The 25,488-nt window shown below is 40.1% G+C and overlaps 1 protein-coding gene across 1 annotated transcript in view; it reads right to left on the bottom strand.

Moving 5' to 3' along the window:
• Mboat1 (membrane bound O-acyltransferase domain containing 1) overlaps positions 1 to 25,488 on the bottom strand; it is a 78,257-nt gene that overhangs the window by 17,045 nt on the left and 35,724 nt on the right. Inside the window, exons 2-8 of the mRNA XM_048348399.1 lie at positions 22,323 to 22,468; positions 20,762 to 20,839; positions 17,233 to 17,328; positions 8,335 to 8,390; positions 5,978 to 6,032; positions 4,076 to 4,259; positions 2,684 to 2,876 (exon numbers count right to left, since the gene is read on the bottom strand). Of these exons, the coding sequence (XP_048204356.1) occupies positions 2,684 to 2,876; positions 4,076 to 4,259; positions 5,978 to 6,032; positions 8,335 to 8,390; positions 17,233 to 17,328; positions 20,762 to 20,839; positions 22,323 to 22,468 (808 nt within the window). The remainder of the gene's footprint in view (positions 1 to 2,683; positions 2,877 to 4,075; positions 4,260 to 5,977; positions 6,033 to 8,334; positions 8,391 to 17,232; positions 17,329 to 20,761; positions 20,840 to 22,322; positions 22,469 to 25,488) is intronic.

The following is a 25,488-nucleotide window of genomic DNA, read 5'->3' as shown; positions in this document are numbered from 1 at the left end:
GTAGGAAGGGAAGGGGAGAGAGAGAAAAAAAAAAAGAAAGAAGAGGTACAGTTGAAGAATGCACTAAAAGGAAAGTAGATGGACCTTTCTTCTATACACACACACACACACACACACACTCTATCTCATTCAGGTTAGATGGGGGGGAAAAATCACATTAACTATTTCACATGGAAAAGTAGGGCCAGTGTTTCAAATTGAGTTCTAATCATCATTGGTACAATGGCTAGTTACCAAGGATGTTACCATTTTAAAATAAGAAAGTAATAGCAGAATATGGAGTAAGATAAAAGGAAATTTCCCAAGCCTTCCCCAAGAACCAGTGCACACTTATTATTGTCTTTACATCAGTCACTGAACTGACATTTATGTCAGCTCTGGACTTACACTGCCTAGTTGTTGTACATGTCTATGTTCTAGGTTCTCACACCATCTCACAATCTTGAAGTGGAGAAGAGGCATCTTATTCAGCCTTGATTCCAAAGCCTGGTACTCCACAAAAACATCTTGAATTAAACTAAAAGTAAGTGGAGACAGAATGTTCCACACACTGCAAGTTTTAGAACAATTCTAAGTCAAATTTATCTGGTCAGATATTAGGAAAAGATTGCCTTAGATGAATTTTTGTGTTGTCATTTTGGCTCTTAAAAAATACCCTGGACTGGGGAGGAACAGGAAGTTACTATTTAATGGACACTGAGTTCCTTTGGGGGTGATGAGAAAGCTCTGAAGATAGAAGGTGCTGATACTAGAACAGTGTGAATGAGATTAATGACACAGAACTATAAGCTTACATGAACAAATTTGATAGTATATAGATTTTACCACAATAAATGAGTGAAATAAAGAAATTTGGTACTTGAAGATTTTAATTGGGAGCTTAGCATCAGAAGCATGAGCTATGAGAGTTCAATCAATTGTTATACCCTCATCCATGGAATATACATGAAGCACTAGGAGCTGAGTTGAATAATCTATTTATCCCCAAACCTATAATCCAGGCATTTGGGAAGATCAAAGATGACACCAGCTAATGTGGCATATTGAGACCTCATCTCAAAACCCAAAGAGATGGAAAGTCTCTGCTCTCGAACAAGAACCAGCCAAGATGATAAACTTTCATTCCCGAAGAGATTTCCAAGCTGTTTTACCAGCCTTGGAAAGAACATAGAAGAGTTTACTACACTTCAGTAAAATTTTTAACAACTCCAGTCTGAAATTATTTGAAAGAGATGAAAGCTTAATATTGACCAACTTGCCACAGGAGGAAAAAAAAACAAAGAAAAGTATGATTAAAAACCCAAATGAACCCCTATGACCCAGCAGCCCCACTGTTGGGTATCTACCCAAAAGCCCACAAACAAAATCACAGGATTGCCACCAGCACAACAATGTTCATCGCAGCACAATTTGTCATAGCGAGAAGCTGGAACCAACCCAGATGCCCCTCCATAGATGAATGGATCAGGAAAATGTGGTACATTTACACAATGGAATTTTATGCCTCTATCAGAAAGAATGATATTGTTCCATTTGTAAGGAAATGGAAGGACTTGGAAAAAGTTATACTAAGTGAAGTGAGCCAGACCCAAAGAAACATGGACTCTATGGCCTCCCTTATTGGGAATAATTAGTACAGGTTTAGGCAAGCCATAGCAGAGCATCACAAGGCCCAATAGCTATACACTTAGAAACAAATAAGAGGATGCTAAGTGAAATGAACTCCATGTTATGGAAACAAGTGATATATCACAGTTGTAACTACTTTCAACGTCCTATGTGTATGTGTAGTTTCTATTATTGATGATGTTTTGTATCACCTTCCTATGTTTGTACCTACACTATCTCTGTAATCTTATCTGAGTATATTGGAAACCGTGTTTACTGGTATTGGAAGTAGGAAATTCAAAGGGAATACCAAATTCGAGAGACACAGGGTAAAAAAAGAGAAATAACTACAAAAGCAATACTTGCAAAACTGTTTGGTGTAAGTGAACTGAACACCTGGGGGGGTAGGGAAAGGGGGGGAGGGAGGGGGGCATGAGGGACAAGGCAACAAACAGTACAAGAAATGTATCCAATGCCCAACGTATGATACTGTAACCTCTCTGTACGTCAGTTTGATAATAAAAATTTGAGAAAAAAATTAATTAATTAATTAAGTAAAAAAAAAACCCAAATGAAGTTGAACTTTCTACCTTAAAAAAAGTAAAGTAATTTAGAAGTCAGCTCTTCTCTAAAACAGATGTAACCAACACTTTCATAAAGAAATAAGTGTGAGCTAAGCTAGCATGTGGAATAGAATTAATTCAGGATACATTCTACATTACATATGACCCAGAAAAGGAAGCTCTCAACTGTCCTGGAATTTTCTCTTGGCTTTCTGCTGTATTCAGTGGTTGAATATGACAGGTGGAAAGAGAAGCTTCTATTAACATTGAGTCTAAACAAGATCCAGGAATACTTTGTCTTCTTACCATGGAAAATTTGGGTTATGGAGGATGAAAGAGAAGAGTGTTATGTTAAAAACTTTTGTAATGGCATTGGCTTAAATGCTTTCCGTTATGGATTAGACTTTTTTATTTGCATTTTATTAGGTTATCCAAAAGTCTATTCTGATTAAACCATTCCAAAGAATATGGCTGTATTGTTCATTCATGTAGGGTCACTGAATCCAACTTACCTAAAGTCCATGCAAAGTAATACTTGGGCTTTGCAGCTTGCATGACAATGTACAAGTAGCAGAGTCGAGTAGGAAAATTTGCTTGATGGACAAACCAGTCATCAACCAGGCAAGTGATAGGGAAGGACTTGGTGAGCGTCAGAAAAAAAAGAAGAGACCCCAATGTGATGTACAACTTGTGTATCACAGCTCCCTATAAATAGGGGTAGGAAGAAATCAGTGTCATCACTCAGGAGACTCAATTATAGGACATCAGCTTTGACACAGTATGTTAAGATCTGATACTCCAGCAACTGCTATGTATTGTTCCCTCAAAAGAAAAGAAACACCATGCGTGTTTCTTCATGACACAAATCTGGTGATGAGGAGTTAAGTGGGTCCAAGTGGATGAAAGAGAAGCTCTTTCTGCCTATTCTGCCAATTAAAGGGAGGAGCATTTACCACTAAAATCACAGGAGAAATGGATACCATTAGAGGGTAGCAGTTTTCCATCCATAATTGGCAAATAACTATTTGCCTTCTACTTTTATATTTTTTTCCAGTCCTGGGGCTTGAACTCAGGGTCTGAGCACTGTCCTTGAGCTTATTTTTGCTCAAGGCTAGCACTCTACCACTTGAGCCACAGCGCACCACTTCTGGCTTTTTCTGTTTATGTGGTATTGAGGAATCGAACCCAGGGCTTCATGGGTGCTAGGCAAGCACTCTACCACTAGGCCACATTTCCAGCCCTGCCTTTGACTTTTATAAGTCAACAGAGTCCAGGAAATAGGCTTGAGTCACCGGCCAGGAGGATGGAGCCTCAGGTATAAAGATATTATGTAAGTGATGGAAAACTTGAGCCAGTTGATGGGCAGGTTAATGTATAGCTTTAGCCTTTCTGGATGGCTTAGATGTAGTTAGCTTTGGAGTCAAGATGTGCTGGCTTTTTAAATTCCTCTGAGTGGAGTGTTTTCACTCCGTTTTTCCCACAGTACAAATAATCTTATATAGAGATCTATAGTTTTTACCTTCTGAAAGTGCATGGTTTGTAATATTATACAGGGACAGAACACATCTGTTTGAGCCTCAAGTTCAAATCAATGAATATTTACAGATACTGAAAACAATGCCAGGCTCTTAAGTATGTGCAACACAAAATGGCCACAATTTTAGATAAAATAAATCCTAATGCTCCTACAAGGAGAAAAGTTATTGGCTGATCTTCTAAGTAAACTGTTTTGTTTCATTCTGAGAACTGAGCCCAGGGCCTCCAGATTGCTAGACAAGTACTCTTATCACTAAGCTATCCCCTCAGTCCTGGCTTTTTCTTTAGAAATATTACTAGAGAAGGTCTACCTACAGCAAATCCTACTCTCTGAAACTCTAAGTACATACTTGGCACTCAAAACTTACAGTGGGAGAAGGCTCTGGAAGGCTTTGGAAATCCTCTCGCTTCCAGTTCACTTCCATCAGCTTCATGTGTATGTGCCGCCCCTCGATGAAGGCCACATAGTCCTTGAAGTTGTTGCAAGGGCCAGCAATGACACTCATGAAATTGAGAAGGTAGCTTATATATTCCAGAAATGAGGGTTTCACTCTGAGAAAATAAGTAGAATTTGAAAGTTGAATACTCTGGACAAGGCACTACCTGTAATCCTAGCTACTCAGTAGGCTGAGATTGAGAATCATGGTTCCAAGCCAGCAGGGGCAGGAAAGTCAGTGAGATTCTTTTTTTTTTTTTTCTTCAGTAAAACTCTATCTCCAATTAACAACATAAAAAGCCTGAAGTGTGCCTGTGGTTCAAGTGGTAAAGCACTAGTGAGTGCCAGGTCCTGAATTCAAGCCCTAGGACTTGCACCAAAAAAAAAAAAAGAAAGAAAGAAAAAACCTTCCTGTTTTTCTGTTTATTCAGAATGTACAAATGGGAAACACCATAAACATGGCAAACCCTGTAAATTATTCAGTGATGAGACCTTTCTTCATTGTGTTTTCTATAAGCTCCACCTTAGAAAGAGAGAAATCTTGCAGAAAGGAAACATTAATGAGCCAGGTGGTCAGAGCAGGCACAGAACTCCACGGTGCCCTCTGCTGGTGACACTGGCTGTAAATCACTCAAGCTGGAGTTAATAGCCATCCAAACAACTCTAGGGCTCAGGAAAGGTTTTATCATCACCTTTATCTGTCTATGGCACAAAATGATGGTAACAGACAGAAAGCAGGGTTGATCAAGTTGCTTTGAAGTGAGGAAACGCCCTCCTCAAATGCCAAAATAAATACAAAACAAAAGATGGGTGGAACCAAATTCCACTTGGAGGAAAACACACATCAGCCTGATAACAGCCAGCATCAGCTTTGGCATCCAGGCACAAGGTCCTAAACAACAGACCAAACCAGTGGCAGGGAAAGACAAACTAGAGAGAACAGTTCTGCTTGCTGCTTCAGTGATTGAACAGCCAGTTAATTCCAGCAGGATGTAATTGGGGGAAAGACTTCTGGAAATGCCATCGCTTGCCTGTTACTGAGATGTGCCCTGTCCCAGCTATACCCCCGTAATGCTTAGCACAGGACGAGGCTCATTAGAATCTTCTAGTGGCTCTCTTCCGCTTCCAAGTCTCCATTCTTTCATGAAAGAATAAGGAATACTCTGCCACCTCTAGCTCTCCTTACAGATCCTTACTTTCCCCCCTGCCCCATTCTCTCCAACAGAGACCCTCCTCTCATGATGGCTTCTGAGCTCTTTGCAGCGAGCCACTAATGTGAAACCTTCATTTCCACATTCGTGTTATTCGCCTCCTACTTCAGGAATCTCTTCTTCCTCTCCAATACCATAGTACATCTATTGGGGCCAAAACCCACTTTCAGACTTCCTCTATTTTCCAGCCCACATTAATCTCTCTGCCTTGCTTCTTATCTTTTCCATTCTTTAGGACATGTGCTAATAATTACCTGTTTGTGGAAGGTCCCAGAGTCATGCTTTCCAGAATAAATTGAACACAGACATACCAACCCGGGTAAAAGAGAACCTGTCAGAACTAAGAAAATTACAGATCCCTTTACTTGTTGACCTAGCAATCTCACTTTTGAGATTCTGTCCTGTATCTAGACCCAAACTTGTGCAAAATGGCCTAGAGACAAGGTTACCCATCGCTCTTCCACTTGTCAAAGCCAAAAATCAGTGGACAGTCCAAATGTCCACCAATAATCAATTCATCACATAAGCCATATCATATCCATATAAGATAGTAAAAAAAAACTCTTGAGGAAAAACTCTAGATTCTGACTTGTGAAGGAACCGAGCATGCATTGCTAACTCACTTTATGGCAAGTTGATGCTGCTCAGCAGAGAGATCTTCAGCTCTTCGACCTAATCCTATGAGAAAGAGAGAAAAAAAGAGAAATAGGATATTTGAAGTCAAGGAGAATCACTGTTGCTCAAAGACCTTATACCAAGCTCATTTGGACAAAAGGTCAATTATTTTTTCATTCATAAATCATGAAGCACCTCTGGCTTTCATGTTTGTTTGTTTTTTTAATGCAGGGAAGGAAAGGTTGGGATACTGGCTCAGCATCCATATGGCCCTAGGTTGAAGCCCAAACACAGAATGGGAGATGCCCTCGATCAAAGAGCTCTCCATGAGCACATGTAGAGAAAGACAGTCTCTAGAGGTTCTTTGGAAATGGAGCATTGAAAGGTTACTGCTATCTAATTTGCATTGCATTGCATGGACTTGAGAGCATTCTCCTCCTTCTCCCCTTCATCTGCTAGTCTTACCACTGAGCATGATCTCATGGCTTTAGCACATGCTTTTCCCAAGATGCACTCGTTTAAATGCCCCCCGGATGGTGTCCTGTGCACTTCCTGCTACAAGCTGAGAGGACTGGTAGGGGATGTAATAGAAAAAGAAATAAGGACTTTCAGCTGGTGGCTCATGTCTGTAATCCTAGCTACTCAGGGGGCTGAGATCTGAGGATCACCATCTGAAGCCAACCCAGGCAGAAAAGTCCCAATGATATTCTTATCTCCAATTAACCACTAAAAAACCGGAAGTGGTGCTGTGGCTGAAGTGGTAGACTGCTAGCCTTGAGCACAAAGAGGCTCAGGGACAGCACCCAAGCCCTGAATTCAAGCCTCACAACGGATCAAAACAAAAAGTGCCTTCTGTTCAAGAAGAAATGTACTTATTACCTGGTTTATGGAAGTGTCATCCCTCTCAGTTCATCACCTTTACAATAAAATTTAAAAAATAAAAAATGTACCTAAGGTTCATAATTATTCAGAGGAATTATACCACAGGACTCTATCTCTTTGTGTACTATACTTCAGTCATTTCGATTGTGAGATATGTATATGGTCCTGTATATGTTTTCAGAACAAGTTTATATTTTTGGTTTAACTTCCACATATGAGAGAAAATGTGGCTCCTTTGTTTCTTTGATCCTGACTTGTGTCACTCAGCCTATATTTCCAAAACCATCTATTCCCTAGAAGTGACATGATACACCGAAACACTTCTTGTCTGAGGGTGGGCAAGAGGATAGTGTTGGGCAAAAGGTGATAGAAATGGGGCAAATAGTTGTAATAACATACATATGTGGGAATGGAGCTGGGAAATAAAGAGGTAGGTGGGGATGTGATAGATGGGATGGGAGGGAGAGAATTTTGGAAGGGTGACACTGAAAAAGATGTGCTCCTCTCATAAATTGGCAGGCTGAATTGAATCGCCTATATTACAACTGTTTAAAAGATAATAAAAATGCAGGCACTGGAGGCTCATGACTGTAATCCTAGCTACTCAGGAGGCTGAAATCTGAGGACTACGGTTCAAAGGTATCCTGGACAGTAAGGTCAGTGAGACACTTATCTCCAATTAATCACACACACACAAAAAAGCCAGAAGTGGAGCGGTGGCTCAAGTGGTAGAGTGCCAGCTAATGAGCAAAAACATCAGATACTGATTTTCTCACTCCCAGTCTTAGACAAAAATCATCATCATCATCATCATCATCATCAATCATTTCAAGAACAGCACCCAGGCCCTCAGTTCAAGCAACACACACACACACACACACACACACACACACACACACTGACCAGTCAATGCTGTTTGACTTTTATAGGCTGGCAAGGTTTATACAGAGCAAAGGATGCCATTTCCTTAACACATTTGGAAGTGAAGGTCAGAGAACATGCCAAGTTAACTTTTAAACATTTTAGTGATAAACAGAAAAATCATTGTTTTGGGACTTTACTGGACTTTATTGGACTTTACTGTCCAGGCTACCTTTGAACTGTAGTCCTCAGATCTCAGTCTCCTGAGTAGCTAGGATAACAGGCATGAACTACCAGTGCCTGGCTTTAAGGGTTTTATTTTGTGGGTTTTTTTCTATTGTTGTTGTTGTTGTTGCTGCTGCTGCTGCTACTGTTTGTTTGTTTTTAAGAAAATTATCTCATGGGATTAGTATTTCAGCAAATTGAGACTGCAGACTCACGGGGGAAATGGTAGGTAATTGCTGTGAAAGTACAAGGCTATGATTGAAGAGAATCAGACATTTTGAACAAGATAATAAATTCAGATCTTCTAGCACTTGTCTAAGGTGCTCAGTGCACAAAGCATAAGAGCTTTGAATCCCAGGCTTCATCTAAGAACAAAAAGGAGGCTCATTTTTCTTACCATCATGAACTTGAAAAGCCAAGGATGTGATCTTCTGGGTGACAATCATCAGAGGCCTAGAAGCAAGACAGAAAAATTAAGAGCAGAATTTTGTTTTAAATGCCATGGGAAGATACTTGGTATTTTTTCATTGTGTGGTTGTCTACCTTAAAGTTTAATTAAATATAAAAATATAAATATAAAAACAGGGTAAACAAGTACCCCATTTTTTATTTCCCTTAAAAATATAAAAATATGGAATTCAAAATATCCCATTTTTATTTCCCTTCCAATTGCTTTTAAATATAACAAACACAACACCACTGGAGAGCAGGATGATAGCTGACATTCTCTCTCTTGCTGTCACTCAAGAAGGGCCCACAACTAGTACCAGTGGCATCAGTGTCACATGGAGCATGTCAGAAATGCACAGTCTAGGATTCTATGAGAGACTGGAAGATGAGAATCGTTCAAACTAGGTTGCAGGAAATGCAAATTCATATAAAGTGTAAGAAGTGCTGTTTTGGGAGGCACTTAATCCAGTTTCCTATGTCTATGGAGCATTTTGTTTTTTAAATTGTTATTGTAGAGTTAATTTACAGAGGGGTTACAGTTACATGAATCAGGTAATGAGTATAATTCTTTATGAACTATGTCTCCCTTTCCCTCATTCTCTCCCAGTTTTTCCCTCCCATCCCCACCCACAAGTTGTATAATGGGCCATTTTCCACATAGTGTCTTCTGAGTATCACGGCTCCATTTGTTTGCCCTTCTTTGTCCATTTTGGTGTCCCCTTGTCCCCCCCAATATAAACAAGACAGAAGGGGAAAGAAAACCAAAACAGCAACAACAGCAATGAAAAAATGTCTCATTTCCTTTTCTTGGAGTTGATTTCATAAAATATTATTTTATATGATCATATGCACATAGCTATTGAGCCTTTGTCTACTATTTCTATGCATATTCCCCTTTGGCCTCAATGTGTGAATGTCTAGAGTCCTATATAATTTGTCATGTCTCAGCGTGTGAATATATGTGTGTGTGTTTAATTAAGTATATATGTGCCAATATATTAAACATATATATTAAATATATATTTAATCATATATATTTAATCATTCAGTATGTTTATTTGTAGATTTATAGGCACATTCGAGTTACCTCAAATGAGGGAAACAATGCAACCTTTGTTTCTTTGACTCTGGATTACTTCTCTTAATATAATTTTTTCCAAGTCTTTCCATTTCCTTATGAATGGTACAATATTGTCCTTTCTGGTGGATGAGTAGAATTCCATTGTGTATAAAAACCACATTTTTTCATCCATTTTTCCATTTGAGGCGCATCTGAGTTGATTCCATATCATGGCTATGGTAAACAATGCTGCAATGAACATGGTTGTGCTGGTAGCTTTAGTGTGACCTAGTTTATGGTCTATTGGATAAATGCCCAGTGGTGGAATTGCTGGTCATAGGGAAGCTCTATGTTTTTTTTAAGGAATCTCCATAATGTTTTGGTTTTGTCTTTTTCTTTTTTGTTGCCAGTCCTAGGGTTTGAACTCAAGGCCTAGGCACTATCCCTGAGCTTCTTTTGCTCAAGGCTAGCACTCTACCACTACTTGAGCCACAGTGCCACTTCCAGCTTGTCCTCTTTATCTGGTACATAGGAATCAAAACCAGGGCTTCATTCAAGCTAGGCAAGCACTTTACTTTACCACTAAGCCACATCCCCAGTACCAAAACTCTTTCTAGAGTGGTTGAACAAGTTTACATTCCCACCAACTTTGTAAAAGAGTTCTCTCTTGGCATGGAGAAGCTTTTAAACGAACAGTGATAGAACTGGATGAACATTGGTAAAGTACCTAGAATCTACTCCAAAATGGATCAAATACTTACACATAAAAGCTAAAACTATAAAAGTCCAAGAGGAAAATACAGATATAAATCTTTATGACCTTAGATTAGGCACTGGTTTTTGTTGTTGTTATGTTGTTGTTGTTATAACACCAAATGCACAAGCAACCAAATGAAAATAAAATAGACTAAATAGTTACACTAAAATTAAGCTTTCAGCCAGGTATGGTGGCTGGTGCCCATAGTTCTCTCAGAAAGCTAAGGCAGGAGGGTCATAAGTTTAAGACCAGCCTGTGGTACAAAGTGAAACCCAGGCTCAGAAATAAAAAACAAATTAAACTTTTGTATTTCAAAAGACTCTCCTCTCTCCTACCTTCTCTCTTTCTCAGGAGTCAAATCTGCCTTTTAAATGTAGGTCTATCTGGACCACACCCATGTCCTTTCTCAGCTTCCCTAGCAGGCAGGAAAATGCTTCACCCAACTAGCCTCTTGTTGATCTGTTCCCATTTGGATATTTGCATCTCAGAGGACGCCGACTACAACACTGGATAGCTACAGCAAAATCCACAAATAATAATTTGATATGAAATCTGTACCACTGTGCTGTCATGTCCTTTTTAGGAAAATTAAAATAAGCTGTGGCTCAAATAACATTACACATCATTGGGACTACACTTACGAACAATACATCTAAAAACACATTAAAGACTTTTCTAGCAATTTAAAGAAGAAGCTACTCACACATATGATCATGGGTTAAGAAAAGACATGGCACTACTCATTTATGATAACACGGATCTAAAAGACCAACCTAGAACTAGAATATATTTACTAAAGAAAAGTAGGTTAGAATTGCCCTAAATAGGTGCATAAAAAGAAGACTACCACATTGTCTTGATCAAAGCAATTCCTCCCTATCACTTTAATTAATGAATTTGTTCAGGTGCACGTTTAGAGCAGATGAAAACACACAGTCTGCACAAGCTGCTGAAACCCAAAAATCAAATCCTTAGAGTTACTGACAACATCAAATGTAAGTCTCACCTATGTTATATCTCATTTGAAATAATCCAAAACACATTTGTTGGTTTATGATTGGAATATATGCTTCTTTTGGTGGGGAGGGGTAAAAATGTAAAGCTCAATATACACGAGCCCATACTACAAGTTCAGATAAACTAAGAACAGGCAGAGATCCAAAAATGCCTCCTTGATGGTGCTGAAGAATTTTCTCAGCACCATGAGGCTTTTGAACCTGGGCTATGCTCACATTTTCCACCACCCCCACCACCCAGATCTGGGTTCCACAACCCTATCAATTTCAGGCTCTACACTTGGACCAGTGGGTACCAGTTCTATGTGACCCACCTGAAACTATGGCGTGACACCAAAGCATGGTTGGTGGGGTAGGGCCATTGCCCTTGTGTTTTAAGATTACTTTTTCAAAATTAAAAAAAAAAGGCAAATAAAAGCATATCTTTTTCCTTCTTGAACCTAAGATTATTAGTCCAATTTGGATAAAGAAATGCAATGCATGAAATGAGGTAAGAGAAAAACAGGTAGATGAAGAAAGGTTTGGAACAAAATGAAGGGCAGGCTCTGGTGGCTCACACCTATAATACTAGCTAATCAAGAGGCTGAGCTCTGAGGATCGTGGTTCAAAGCCAGCCCAGGCAGGAAAATTTGTGAGGTATTTACCTCCAATTAACCACCAAAAACCCAGCAGTGGACCTGCTGCTCAAAGGGTAGAATGCTAACCTTGAGCAAGATAAATACATAAATAAATAAGCTCAAGGACAGCCCCTGAGTTCAAGCCCCAGTACCAGCACCTAAATAAATAAATACATAAATACATACATACATATATACATACATACATACATAAATAAATGGTGTAAACACAAATGGCTATGTTCCCATAATCATGTCATCCATTATTCACCATAATCTTTCAATATGCATGTACATGCCTTTGTAGAACATTCCAGGATTCTTTGTCATAATAGTTAGGGTAGTTATGTAAGTAAAATAAGTATTAAAAACACCAGTGATGGCCCTCCTTGATATTATCTGTGTCTTCGCATTTTCATTATTTCTTCCCCTCTTTTTCTATGTAGGTCATTTTTTTCAAATGAAATCTTGTTGCATGTGTTTGTCTTTAAAAACTTCATTTTCAAGAGAAGTACTAATCACTCATCTCTTTTGGACTGTTTAGGGTACTCCCACTTTTTCACTATTAGTGTCAAGAGCTGAACATCCTTGTGAATAAATTTTATTTCCTTTGGTAATCCAACGCCTATTAATCTAGCCTACAAAGGGATATGAACTATAAAATAATGTTGCTTGATATTTATGGAAAATTGCCTTTCAAAAGGATTATACCAATTTATATTTCTACAGACACTGTGTAAGAGTTCTCAGTTCATAATGTCTTCCAAAACACAACTGGGTGACCAAAACTGCCAAAATGAGAAAAGGGAAATTATCTGCCCATATCTGGCAAAAGAAAGAATTCTTCCTGTTTCCCTCAAAAAAGAAACTCACTTTATACCCTTCTGTGAGCAAAAAAGAAAAATCAGTTCACTACAACAAACCTAAAAGAAATCAAGTATTGACTTTATTACAATTGTTAGCCTCCCTCCAGGAGAACATTGACTGTTCCAGAACCATTCACACTCCACATTCACAGAATAAAAGAATAAACAGCATTCACAGCTTCATGTTCTGCTATAAAGAATGTAAAGAATATTGGCAGTATTAGTTAACAAACATTTGGGGTGCCCCCTTTACCATGAAGGCCAGTACAGCCTATGAAAATTTGATTACTTTTAGAATGCTATATAAAACTTCAAATTTCAAGAATAATCTCATGTACTAGTTCATGTGTTCTCCCAAAATAAAAACATCTCTAGAGGTTCTCGGACACAAATACTTATGGTATCCAAATCCCATTCAATTGCTGTCTAAACTCTTCTTCTACACACATCACGAAGCTGGGCACTGGTGGTAATCCTAGCTACTCAGGATGCTGAGATCTAAGGGTCACAATTTAAAAGGTGTAGTGTAACGAAGTGTGAGCAACACTGAGATTTGCCCACAGACTCCCCCCAAAAAAAGCTGCCACATTTGTGCAACACAGGGTTCAACTCCAAAACACGACTTCATCTCTTGATAAACCCCTAAGGATGCTATTTTGACTGAAATAAATTGGGTGACACCAGTTCCATTCTGTAAAATAACTTGTGGTGGCTTGCATTCTGGTAATGAGAACAGACATGGGTCAATATCCAATGTCTGCAATTGACAATGGCTGATGTAAAACATCTGGTCAACCTTGGGTTGGGGTGGTGTAATATGTACTTCCCCATTTATGTTGACTGACGTTATCAAAGAACACTGATGCATGCCAGTGAGCCCCTGTACAGTGGCTATGGTAGGGAAAATCATTTTGCTTCACAATGATCTGTAGAAAAAGTCACCACACCCTCTGAGAACAATCAGGAGACATAATCATGCTTATTTCTCAGGTAGCAGACACATTTTCTTTTATTTGTTCCCCAGTGACAATGCCCCTGTTATTTTCAAACACTCTGCAGTTTCCTGTGCGCTGTCAGAGGTTTCTTTATTCAAGGTTATCCAAACAAACGCCACAGAATCAACACTGGTGGAGGACATGTCTCAAAACTCTGCCGTTGAAAGTGAAGTTGACAGGAACTGATTTCCATCCTCCTCCCCTGCCCATAGATCGCAAGCCACCACACTGCACAAGCACAGGCTTGTTTTTCCTAAATGCTCTTTTTTTTCCTGGTAACTTTCCACCGTTTTGATTGAACTAAAAATGCTGCAAAAATTACACAAGACCTTAACGTTGTTTTGGTTCTTTATTCTTTTTTTTTTTTTTTCACACAGGGTCCTATTATGTAAGCAGGTTGGCCTCAAATTCACAGTCTGCCTGCTTCAGCCTCTTGAGTTCTGGTATTACAGGTGTAACCCATTGTGCCCAACTGAATTTATGGTTTTAATAAGACTAAAGGAAGAGGAGGAATAACAAGAGCAGCCAGAAATGTGAACAACAGAAGTGCTCTTTTCCTATACAATCAGAATCAAGACACAGTTATTAATCTTCAAATGGGACAGATTCATATAAAATGATGGGTATGAGTTTCTTAGGGCTGCTAAGACAAATTACAACAAGCTGCCTGGCTTATAACAGCAAAGATAGAGATAGATAGATAGACAGATGATAGATAAACACATAGATAGACACATAGATAGATAGACAGACAGATAGATAGATAGATAGATAGATACATACATACATACATACATACATACTACATAGATTCTTTTTTGTTTTCTGGTAATTAATTGGAGATCAGAGTCTCACAGACTTTCCTGCCCAGGCTGGCTTTGAACCTTGACCCTCAGATCTCAGCCTTCTGAGTTGCTAGTATACAGGCATAAGCCACCAGTGCCCAGTGCAAATATTTTCTTTTTTGTACTTTTTAAAATGTATTGTTATTATAAAGGTGTTGTAAAGAGGGATTATATTTACTATGTCAGGTAATCAGTACATTTCCTTTTGTACAGTGTCATCTGTTCCCTCATTCTCTCCCATTCCCTCCCACCCATAAGTTGCATATATAATTTATATCATAATAATACTATTAATATATTTTGGGGGAGTGGTACTGGGGTTTGAACTTGGAGCCTTGTGCTTGCTAGGCAGGTGCTTTCCTACTCGTGCCATAATGCTCCTATTTGCAATTCCCACAGAGCTGGAAGAGCTTTTTATGTGTTGAGATGGGGTTGCATAGTATTTTTTTTTACCCAGGCTTGCCAGGCTAAGTCTATCCTCTCCCTTGTGGAGAGACCAAGCTTTTCATCCCCTTATGTGTCCCCCTATCACTCTCAACGCATATCCTCTGGCCAATAGGAAGTAGTGCGGGAGTGAGGGTCACAGGTAGCCTCGGGCAGTGTGTGGTTGCAAGAATGCTCTCCCCCTCCCTATACTCGCCTAGGAGGCCGGGTAAGCATGGACACCTCGGAGAAGCTTCAAGAACTTCCGTTTATTCAAGGGAGGGGCAATCAAACTTATAGCAGTAATGAGGAGGGAAGGAGAGGGACTGACCAGGTGCTAACGATAGGCTAATAAGTATGTCCATCCAAGAGCGGCGCCATAGAACCTCCCCCACGGGCTGACGTCATACCCCAATAGAACTGACCCTGGGCCCTAGGCAGCGCCATCTTGGAGGCAGACACGTGGACTCAAGACCCAGATGGGAGGCGGGACTGGTCCAGAACTACTCCTTCCAGTTCCGGACCTGGAAGGAGGTGGGAGTAACTAGCTGCCAAGCAGCTCCAGGTCTTAAAGGTATAGCCATCCCCTACACAGGCTGGCCTCAAATGCCAATCCTCTTGATCTCTACCTCCCAAATAAGCTATGACTATAGGCTTGAACCACCACACCTGCCAACAAATGAATTTTCCCTCTCACTGTTCTAGAAACTAGAAGTCCTGAGTAGAATGCACAACATCCCTGGCATGTGACATTGTGCCTTGAACACTGGGGACCCAGAAATTGTTGCAGACAATCCTGCCTTAAAAAGACAATATGATATAAATGAGAAACAGATGATAGTGTGTACTTTTGTTCAGTATCACAACCAATATAGCTGGAGGGGTTGTCAAATAATGAGTCTCCTAGAAACAGTGGTAAATATGACAGAAATCAACTCATTCATTTGTCCAACACAGATTAAGTTCCAAAAACTAGTCTCAGTTCCAGAGATGGGGTTAATTGAAACAAAAACATAAAATCTTATTGATTAAACATTATGGGGAACTATGACCTTTAATGCTTAACACAACACTTCAGAGAGCTGTGACCCCTTAATTCAGTGCTTATTCTCCAACCACTCACCAGATGAGTTGTGATTCAAATGGGGGGAAATGGGAGACCTTGGGCTGCCTGCAGATATGGGAACTGATTTCTAGGAATATGTGTGGTAATAATGTCCATGTCACCAGAAACAGCTCTGCTTTAGCATATCTTCCTCAAGATGCACAAAACACTGTTCTTGAGCTAAATTCAGCAGATTATAGAACTCTCATTGATCCATAGATAGCCTTAACCAGCTGATCAATCAGGAGAGGTTTGATCCCCTAGTGAAGAGACAGACAAAATGTTCACAAGTTATATGAGGGCCTTGTTGGGCCAGGCATTGCCCTTGTTATTTCCAAAGGTCATAGGGAGCTGGGAATGGAGATGAGACATCAGAGGACACTAAAAGGCTCATAGCAGTAACTATTTATCAGATAATGGAAGAATTTTTGAAGGAGGAGCATAGGGCTTGAATTCAGGACCTGGGTGGACTCTGTCCCAGAGCTTTTTTGCTCAAGGTTAGTTCTGTACCACTTTCAGCCACAGAACCACTTCTAGTTTTCTGGTGGTTATTTGGAGATAAGAGTCTCACAGACTTTCCTGCCTGTGCTGGCTTTGAGCCACAATCCTCAGATCTTAGCCTCCTAAGTCACTAGGATTATAGGCATGATCCACCAGTGCCCGGCAATACAGAAGCATTTCTGTACTTAACTAGTAAGAGAAGAACATCAACCCTACATCATGCACCACTGAATAGAGATGGCAAACTCTTTAGGTTAAAACATCTAAACAGTAAATATTTTAGGCTTTCAGGCTATACAGTACTACTTGACCCTGCCACTGCAGTACAAAAGCAGCCACAAGCAAAAACACACCAATAAGTGACTGGTTGTATTCCAATAAAACTGTTAGAAAGGGGCAGAAAGGAGGAGAGAGTACAGCCCATGGGCTGTGGCTTGTGAGCCCTGCTTACAATGTGGCAGAGCTAACAGTCCTACAGAATAGCCACATTTTCAACCTCAACCTCATTAGCACATACTTACCAAGTGATTTAACCAGCCAGGGTGAGCCTTAAATGTGTCCTTGATGTTAATAGACCCCTAGGGACTAAGCCAAAGTCATCAATCCAATCACCATGTGCCCCCATCCCCCCCAACACACACATCAAATTACAATACTCACCCAGAAAAATCGGTAGTGAGAATTCCATAGTGGAAGATGTATATTCGGCTGATGTGGCATATTGTAAGGTATCCCATTGCCACACAAAAGGAGTATCTGAAATCCAAAACACAGATGACTGGTTCATTTGGCTCAATCAATGTTACTGTCTTATTCTCTCTTACTCTCTGCATCTGTGGGTTACAAAGTCCTGTCTGGCCAGATGTCTTTTTTGGCCTGTAATTTCTTTCTCCATCCTACAGCTCATCAGAGAACTGTGTAACTATCAGGCACTGCTTAGGCAACAATGTCGTGTTCTCATGGTCATTTGGCTTGTTCTTACTCCAGTCATCTGGCCCTATCTCCTGCTCCCTGACCCCCGCATGATTCATTGCTGCATGCTACTGAATACTAACCTGTCAAAGTACAATATTAAAATGTCTGTGTGGGTGTCTGTTTCCTTAATGCTGCGACCTTGAACATCCTAGCCTGACATTGAGAGGGTGTCAGCAACTTTTGGTGGAAATGAACTGAGATGAATCACTGGAATCATTTCCAATGACTCAGGAGCCCAACAGACACAGACAGAACTTCAGAAGGCATAACTTTTAACAGGTAGCATAAAAGAGGGAAGAGGAATACTAAAGTATATTGAAATCCACATATTCACATTGAAACAACTCACAAAGACAAGTAATAGTAAGAAAGGGTAATAAAAATTCATTTGGTGGAAAGAGATAGCCAGATAGTGAATTCAAAAGCATTATATAAATTCTACAGCATTACATAACCTTAATGTCTCTTTGTCATTTATTTATAAACAAAGATCATAGGATGAAAGACCAGGCTGTAGCTTTGTAGTCGAGCATTTGCCTATCACGTGCAAGGCCTTGGCTTCTATCCTCAGAATGGAAAGAAGGAAGGAAGGAAGGATCCTGTCATCCTAGCTACTCAGGAGGCTGAGATCTAAGGATTGGAGTTCAAAGCTAGCCTGAGCAGGAAAGTCCATGAGACTTTTATCTCCAGTTAAACACTAGAAAAATGGAAGTGGTGCTGTGGCTCAAGTGGTAGAGTGCTAGCCTTGAACTGAAGAAGAGCTCAGGGGCAGCACCCAGGCCCAGACTTCAAGCTGCATGACTGGAAAAAAGAGAGAGAGAGAAAGTAAAAGAGATATGGAAAGAGAAGGAGGTAGGACTGAAAGTAGGGGAGAAAGAAGGAAAAGAAGGAAGGAAGGAAGGGAGGGAGGGAGGGAGGGAGGGAGGGAGGGAGGGAGGGAGGGAGGGAGCGAGGGAAAGAGAAAAAGAGAGAGGGGGAGGAAGAAGGAAAAGGGGGATAGGGAAAGGGAAAGGGAGATGTTATGGATTGAATAACCCTAGTCTGAAAATCTAAAATCTGAAATGATTTGAAATCTCTGAAATTCAAACGTTCCTGGGTGTCATGTCTGTCCCAGAAGGGCAGAGGTGAGGTGGGCATAGGGTAGTGTGAGGCCTTGCTGCCTGCAGACAGACACCCTGTCCCCTCCTCCAGCCAGTTCATGATCTCAAGGCAGAATCACGAAATAAATCTATGAGGCAGATGCTCCAGGAGTAGTTTAATAGCCAGCCCAGCCTTTCCCCCTTTGTCTAGGCCCAGACCTCCCCTCGCTGAGGGGAAAAGCAGATTCAACTCAGGGAAATTCAGCTGTCAAGGATGTAACCAAGGGATAAACCACCAACACAGCTGGGCAATGCAATCATGACCTGACTGGACCTGAAGATGAGCAGTAGAGAAAACAGGATTTGTGAAGACAAAGAAGAACTCATATTCCAACATAGCAAAAATAACCTGTGGTAGAATATGTTGGCAGAGCAGTTGTTTTAGAAAAGAAGGTGTGACTGATAGGAACAGAAAGCATGGTGAACTGGCTCATGGGTACATGGGTGTGTTCACTCAGTAAAAATTCATCTAACTATATTTATGTATTTCTCCCTGAATTCATTTCCTAGTCTTGGTGGGGGGGAAAAAATCCCTATATCCTATGAAGTTGTCTTTGAATATATCTGAGATAACAAACTATCAAATGCTGTAATTAGAACAGCATATATTGAAATATATATAACAGTATATATAATAAGAATATATTTGAGATAATAAAACATGTAATATAATATGAATATGTTTGGCAATAAACAGTGAATTCTACATAAATAAGTGTTTATGCTTTAAAATATTGAAGCTTTAATTTAGTTAGTTATTTTGGTGCCAGTGCCAGCACCTGAACTCAGGGCCTCCAGCCCATGTGAGGCTTTGTCCACTCAAAGCTAATGCTCTACCACTTGAGCCACACCTCCACTTCTGGTTTTTCGGTGGTTACTTGGAAGTAAAGAGTCTCACAGACTTTCCTGCCTGAGCTGGCTTTGAATCCTGTCTTGAAGAGAACCTGAGACCGAACCCTACATTTACTGGTAGAAGACGTGGTGTACGGAAAAACGGCATTCTCTGCCCACGTGTCAGATTTCGTAGCTCTAGTCTAGAATGTTCTTTCCCTGAAACAACTCAAGAAGACATCACTTGGATTTTTCTTTTTAATCTACCCTGGTCCATCCTTCAGGAACTGTGAACCACTCTCTACCTCTGCAAAGCTGGCAAACTCTCCGAGCAAACAGGAAAAGAAAAAACAGTCCTTTACTTATTGAACAAAGCCTAGAACTACTAGAGCACTTCTATGGGGGAAAGAGTAAACTGTAAACCTCGCAGCACTGCCGGGGCTCTAGATTGGAATGGAATGCTGGAAGCCTGGCTCTACACTGGAACAAGTGTGCAGGTAAGTTATTGACCTTCTGAAAACGGGTCTTCACTCTATCCTCACCCCATACATTTGGGGAGAGCAGATGAAGTACAGTGAGTAAGAAGTTAGCAACGGACTACACGAAGGCCACATTCTTACCAATCATTCAATTGCCTTCAGATTGGGGTTTAGGCCTGGTGCTGGTAGCTCTCTCCTGTAATCCTAGCTACTCAGGAGGCTGATATCTGAGGGTCACGGTCCAAAGCCAGCCCAGGAAGAAAAATCCATTAGGCTTCTTTCCAATTAATCACCAAAAAGCTGGAAGGAGAGCTGTGGCTCAAGTGGTAGAAAACTAATCTTGAGCAAAAAAAAAAAGCTGAGGAACAATGCCCAGACCCTGAGTTCAAGACCCAGTATTGGAACAAGAAAAAGGAAATGGTGTTCAGGAAAAGCCAAGAAATCTCCCATGATCTCACGACCACTTTTAGACCAAAAAAAGAAAGAAAGAAAGAAGAAAAGTTTGTGTAAGTACTTGGTCATATGAAGTATTTCTAAAATTCATTCTTTCCAGGTTAGAAAAAAAAAACTATACTTATTATTTCTTTCCTAGAATAAAACAGCACTATTCTTTCAAGGAAGGTACTGAGAAGAGAGATCATTGGAACTGAGATTTTTTTCAGAGCTCATTTAAACACTAAAGACTATAAAGTTTAAAGGCACACAAAAATATTTTCTTCTGCAGCATTCAAAATACCTTCACAGTATTGGTTTCCAGAGTCTTACCTGTGAACATCAGATACACTTGCAGCGACCATGACTCCATAACACAGTAACACCAGCACAAAAAGATGTATAGAGTACCTTTAAGAGATAAGAGAGGGGAAGATGGAGCCAGAACATATTTCATATTCACATACCTGCTAGCTTCTCCACCTCCCCCCCTCTCCGAAGCAACTGATCTGTGAACTCTTGTTCACATCAGAGAAAGCACATCAAGCAATCAAGTGTGGTATGCAATCAAGATTCTGTATCCTGAAGGGAAACCAGGAAGCCAGGACCTATCAGCCAACAGTAGTTCTAGTCATTAACAAGGTCTGTTCTGTTTTCACATCCATATAGACAACAGAGCTCTTGCTCTACCACAGTACCAAAAAGCAGCCTCCCAGAAATATCAACCAAGGCTTTCTCTTTACATGACAGCTGATTCAAAACACAAGTCCCTTCTTAAAGGTTTGTTCAGCCCTCCAGATCTCAGCTTCTCATAAGTAGTTGGGATTGCAAGCATAAGCTGCCAACACTAGGCTCAGAAGTCTAACTTTTTAAGAAAAACCACGCACTGCAGTGACTTTCATTGATAGTTCATTGGTTCTAGCTTATGTAAAATACAGGTTCCTGAAGCAGCCTTATGATTTTACAGTAAGGTATTTAAAATGTTGCTAAGCTTTTCAATAGACGGCTAGTATTTAACAATACCACATACATATACATATATAACTATCTATTGAATGATTTTTTTTTGCAGTGGTGGAGATGGAATTGGGGCCTTGTACAGGCAAGACGAGTGTTCTACTACTATTGACCTATATTATCAGCCCTTGTTTTTTTTTTTTTTTTTTTTGCCAGTCCTGGGGCTTAAACTCAGGGCCTGAGCACTGTCCCTGGCTTCTTTTTGCTCAAGGCTAGCACTCTACCACTTGAGCCACAGCCCTACTCCTGGCTTTTTCTATATATGTGGTGCTGAGGAATCAAACCCAGGGCTTCCTATATGCAAGGTAAGCACTCTACCACTAGGCTACATTCTCAACTCCTGGCTTGGGTTTTTGTTTGTTTGTTTGTTTTGAGTCAGTGACTTTCTAGGTAGCCTAGGCTGGTCTTAAACTTTCAGTCATCCTGTTTCCACCTCCGCAGTGATGGGATTACAAGCATGCTTGACACATCTGACCATCTATTTCTTCCCTGAGTGCAACAAAGAGTATCACCACAAACCAGGTGTTGCTGACTCACATCCGGAATCTACTTTGGGAGGCTGAGATTGGGAGGATTACAGTTCCAAGACAGCCTGAACAAAACATTAACAAGACCTTATCTAAATAGCAAAATCAATATGTAGTGACATATGAGTGTCGTCCTGGATAGCACAGGATGTGTAAACAGAAGAATCACTATCCAGTTCAACCTGGGCAAAAGAAACACTCCATCCCCAAAATAATCAGATGAGCTGAGAGCATAGCTCAAATAGTAGAGAAGATATATATATACATATATATATATACATATATATATACATATTCACCACAAAACATCCAAGTGATAAACTTTTAGAATTTATGAATCACATACTCACCAGCCAAAGCAAAAAATGACAAAGTAAATTCCCAAAATGGTGGCAAATGCATGTCGGACCTCTGGACTAGTTTTACTAGGATGTAAGTAGATGCGAAACCAGAAAGCTGCACACAAAGCAAAGAGCTGGCAGGCCACAAAGTTAACCTACAGGGGGGAGAGGGAGAAAGAGACAATACAATTCAAGTCTTTACTCTTTTGTCCAAGTGTAAATTTATTCTTTTTAACTTAGAAAACTTTTTTTTTCAGATTTCTACATCAAGATGCATGGTCAAGCTTGGCTTTGATTATGTCCTCAGAAAAGCATTTGGAAGAAGTATAAAATGAAATACTAAAAAATAAAATAAAACAACTGGAACTTCATGTGGTCTGAAAAATGATACATCCAACACTTTCCTGTAGTCCCTTAAAGCTATCTCAGATTGCTTTCCTGATCCCACATGCTAGAAACTTTGAATGTACAGCCCTACGCTGGCCATGAGATTCCTTGTCCCCAGCACTACCCTGGGAAACAGAATGCATCGTCCTGGGCATGCAAAGCCTGGCAGGGGGCCCCTCCTTGGTTACCTTAAAATCAAGGTTTTTCCAATGAAGCCATCAAGTGTTTCCTGATTCTAGTTTTCTCATTTTACGTTACCAGCAAATAAGCGAAGGTGTTCTTCACATTCAAGGTATAGCAATAAAGATTCCTAAGAAGAGATCTAGTCCTCCATTAAAACTTCCAGTAACAGCCAGGCACTGATGGCTTATGCCTATAATCCTAGCTAATATGGAGGCTGAGATCTGAGGATCGCAGTTAGATGCCAGCTGGAGCAGAAAAGTCTCAATGAGACTCTCCAATTAACCAATCAAAACCCAACTGGAAGTGGAGCCATGGTTCAAAGTGGAAGAACGTTAGCCTTGAGAAAAAAGAGACTAGGCCCTGACTTCAAGCCCCCAAGCTGAAAAAAAAAATTCTAGTAACAATCCTGGCTAACTGTACAAGGCAAACACCAAATTTTCTTAGAAAAAAAACGCAGAAATCCATCTTTCAGGCATATTTTACATATTTATGTATGGACTATGGCAAAGCTAAGTAGTAAAGTGTCTAGCGTGTGACTCATTTTTGGTTCATCTCCAACATAAGACAGAGAGAGACAGAGACAGACACACAGAGAGATGATTTAACTAAAAGAAAAAAGCAATCAGATCAATTTATCTTTGCACTTTAAATTTACATAAATCAAATTTAAAACTCATTAAATGTTGGCTTAACCATTCACAAAAACTAGAAAAATAACTTCTGCTCATCAAAGTATTATGAATAAAATTTTCAGTATCAATTCTCTATAGTCTTCTCAAAAAACTGTTCCCAAATACAGCAGTGGTACTCATTAGACACTATGTTGAAAATGAACTATACAATTTGTGAGTGGGGACAAGAGAGAAAAACTGAAAGAGGGCAAAGGAAGGGAAGACATTGTCCAAAACGAAATGAAGACTTAGCCAGACACCGGTGGCTCATGCCTGTAATCCTAGCTACTAAGGAGGCATGCTGGGGCAGGAAAGTCTATGAGATTCCTATCTCCAATTAACCACCAGAAAACTGGAAATGGCTCTGTGGCTCAAATGGTCGAGCTAGCCTTGAGGTGAAGAGCTCAGAGACAGCGCCCAGGCCCAGAGTTCAAGCCCCACGACCACAGAGAGAGAGAGAGAGAGATTTACTTTACCTGATATATAATTGTAACCACTCTGCACATCGTCTTTAATAAGAATTAAAAAATCTGTCCAGCCTCATTTTTATGTTAATAGACTATGTGAATTATAGGTATGTCATGTAACATTCGGTCATATCTTCTTTCTAGGTTAAAAGAAAAACCATATATACATATACACATGGGGTGGGGGAAGTGGGGAGAGAGGGAGAGAGAGAGAGAGAGAGAGAGAATGAATCATCTTAGCAAAGTTCAAAATGTGAGGGAATCACCAGCTGTTAGCCAAAACAGCCAAGTGAGAGCACAAGGCCCTCATTTTGAGCCTCAGTACACATACACAAATACAATATAAAATTGTGTGCATATTTGCATATAGAAACAGATCAGTAAGGACTTACAGAAATGAGCAAAGATACCATATAAAATTGAATATGGCTGTTCTATTAAGATGACAAGATCTAGGCAAATTTTTAATAAAATTTTGTTTACAGTTGAAAATGATGAGATCCATGTGGAATTTCCTCTATACTCACAACACATACTGACAACAGACACACCCACAGACATTCACACACACACACACACACACACACACACATCCTCATTTAATTGCACTCACTTTATCCTCAGAGTTGTAGTCATTAACTACAAATAGGAGGAAATTAGGCAAAAATCTTAGAAATCACCTGTGTGCCTTACTACTAAGCACTATATTATAACCCCACATGGAATGTGCGGGTTTTAGCTTTTCTACCTCTCTATTGCCTCTAAATCAAAGACACAAGCTGCCCTTTCACTGGTGATCTCCAACAATGGGATCTCAACCATTCAAATACTGTACAGACCCTTCTGCATAAAGAAACCAGCAAGCACAGCCGTTTTGTGCAGATCCTAAATACAAACAAGAGCTAGAGTGGCATAACTCAAGACTCAGCTCAAGTTGGACCGCTGTTGAAAGGCCTCAGTCACTGCAAGAAAATAAAACGCAAGCCTAAGCATCTGACTTCATATGCCACCAGCCCCAACTAAACAGTGCTTCACTTTCCTAAAGCTGACTCTTAAATCTCTCTACTCTCATATGCTTCTCCGGAAGTGTAAATTGGGGGTTTTCTGTTTCCCTGGCTTTCATGCTTGCAACAGGGGAGGACAAAAAGAAAACAAACTTTGTCAGAAACTAAAAATAGTGCCTTCCTCCTAATGAAGGGATGCAAACATGCTGGGGTGTTTTTTCAAGCATGCTATTTTTAACAACTAGCAAATATTAACAAACCAAAATTATTTCCCCTCCTACCAGAATTTACCAGGGGCTCACCACTGAGGCGCTGGCAAAGGTCCAGGCCTGGAATGTTTTGCTCAGCACATGGCCTTATATGTGCCAAGACAAAAACCAATCTAATTAAACAATCCCTTATTTCAAGCAAGCCATTCTCCCACCACAAACAGTCCTCTTTTTGCATTTCCCCTACGAATAAG

Source organism: Perognathus longimembris, chromosome 6 (assembly GCF_023159225.1).
Source record: "Perognathus longimembris pacificus isolate PPM17 chromosome 6, ASM2315922v1, whole genome shotgun sequence".
Classification (NCBI taxonomy): domain Eukaryota; kingdom Metazoa; phylum Chordata; class Mammalia; order Rodentia; family Heteromyidae; genus Perognathus; species Perognathus longimembris.
This window is presented reverse-complemented; position numbering and strand designations above follow the sequence as displayed.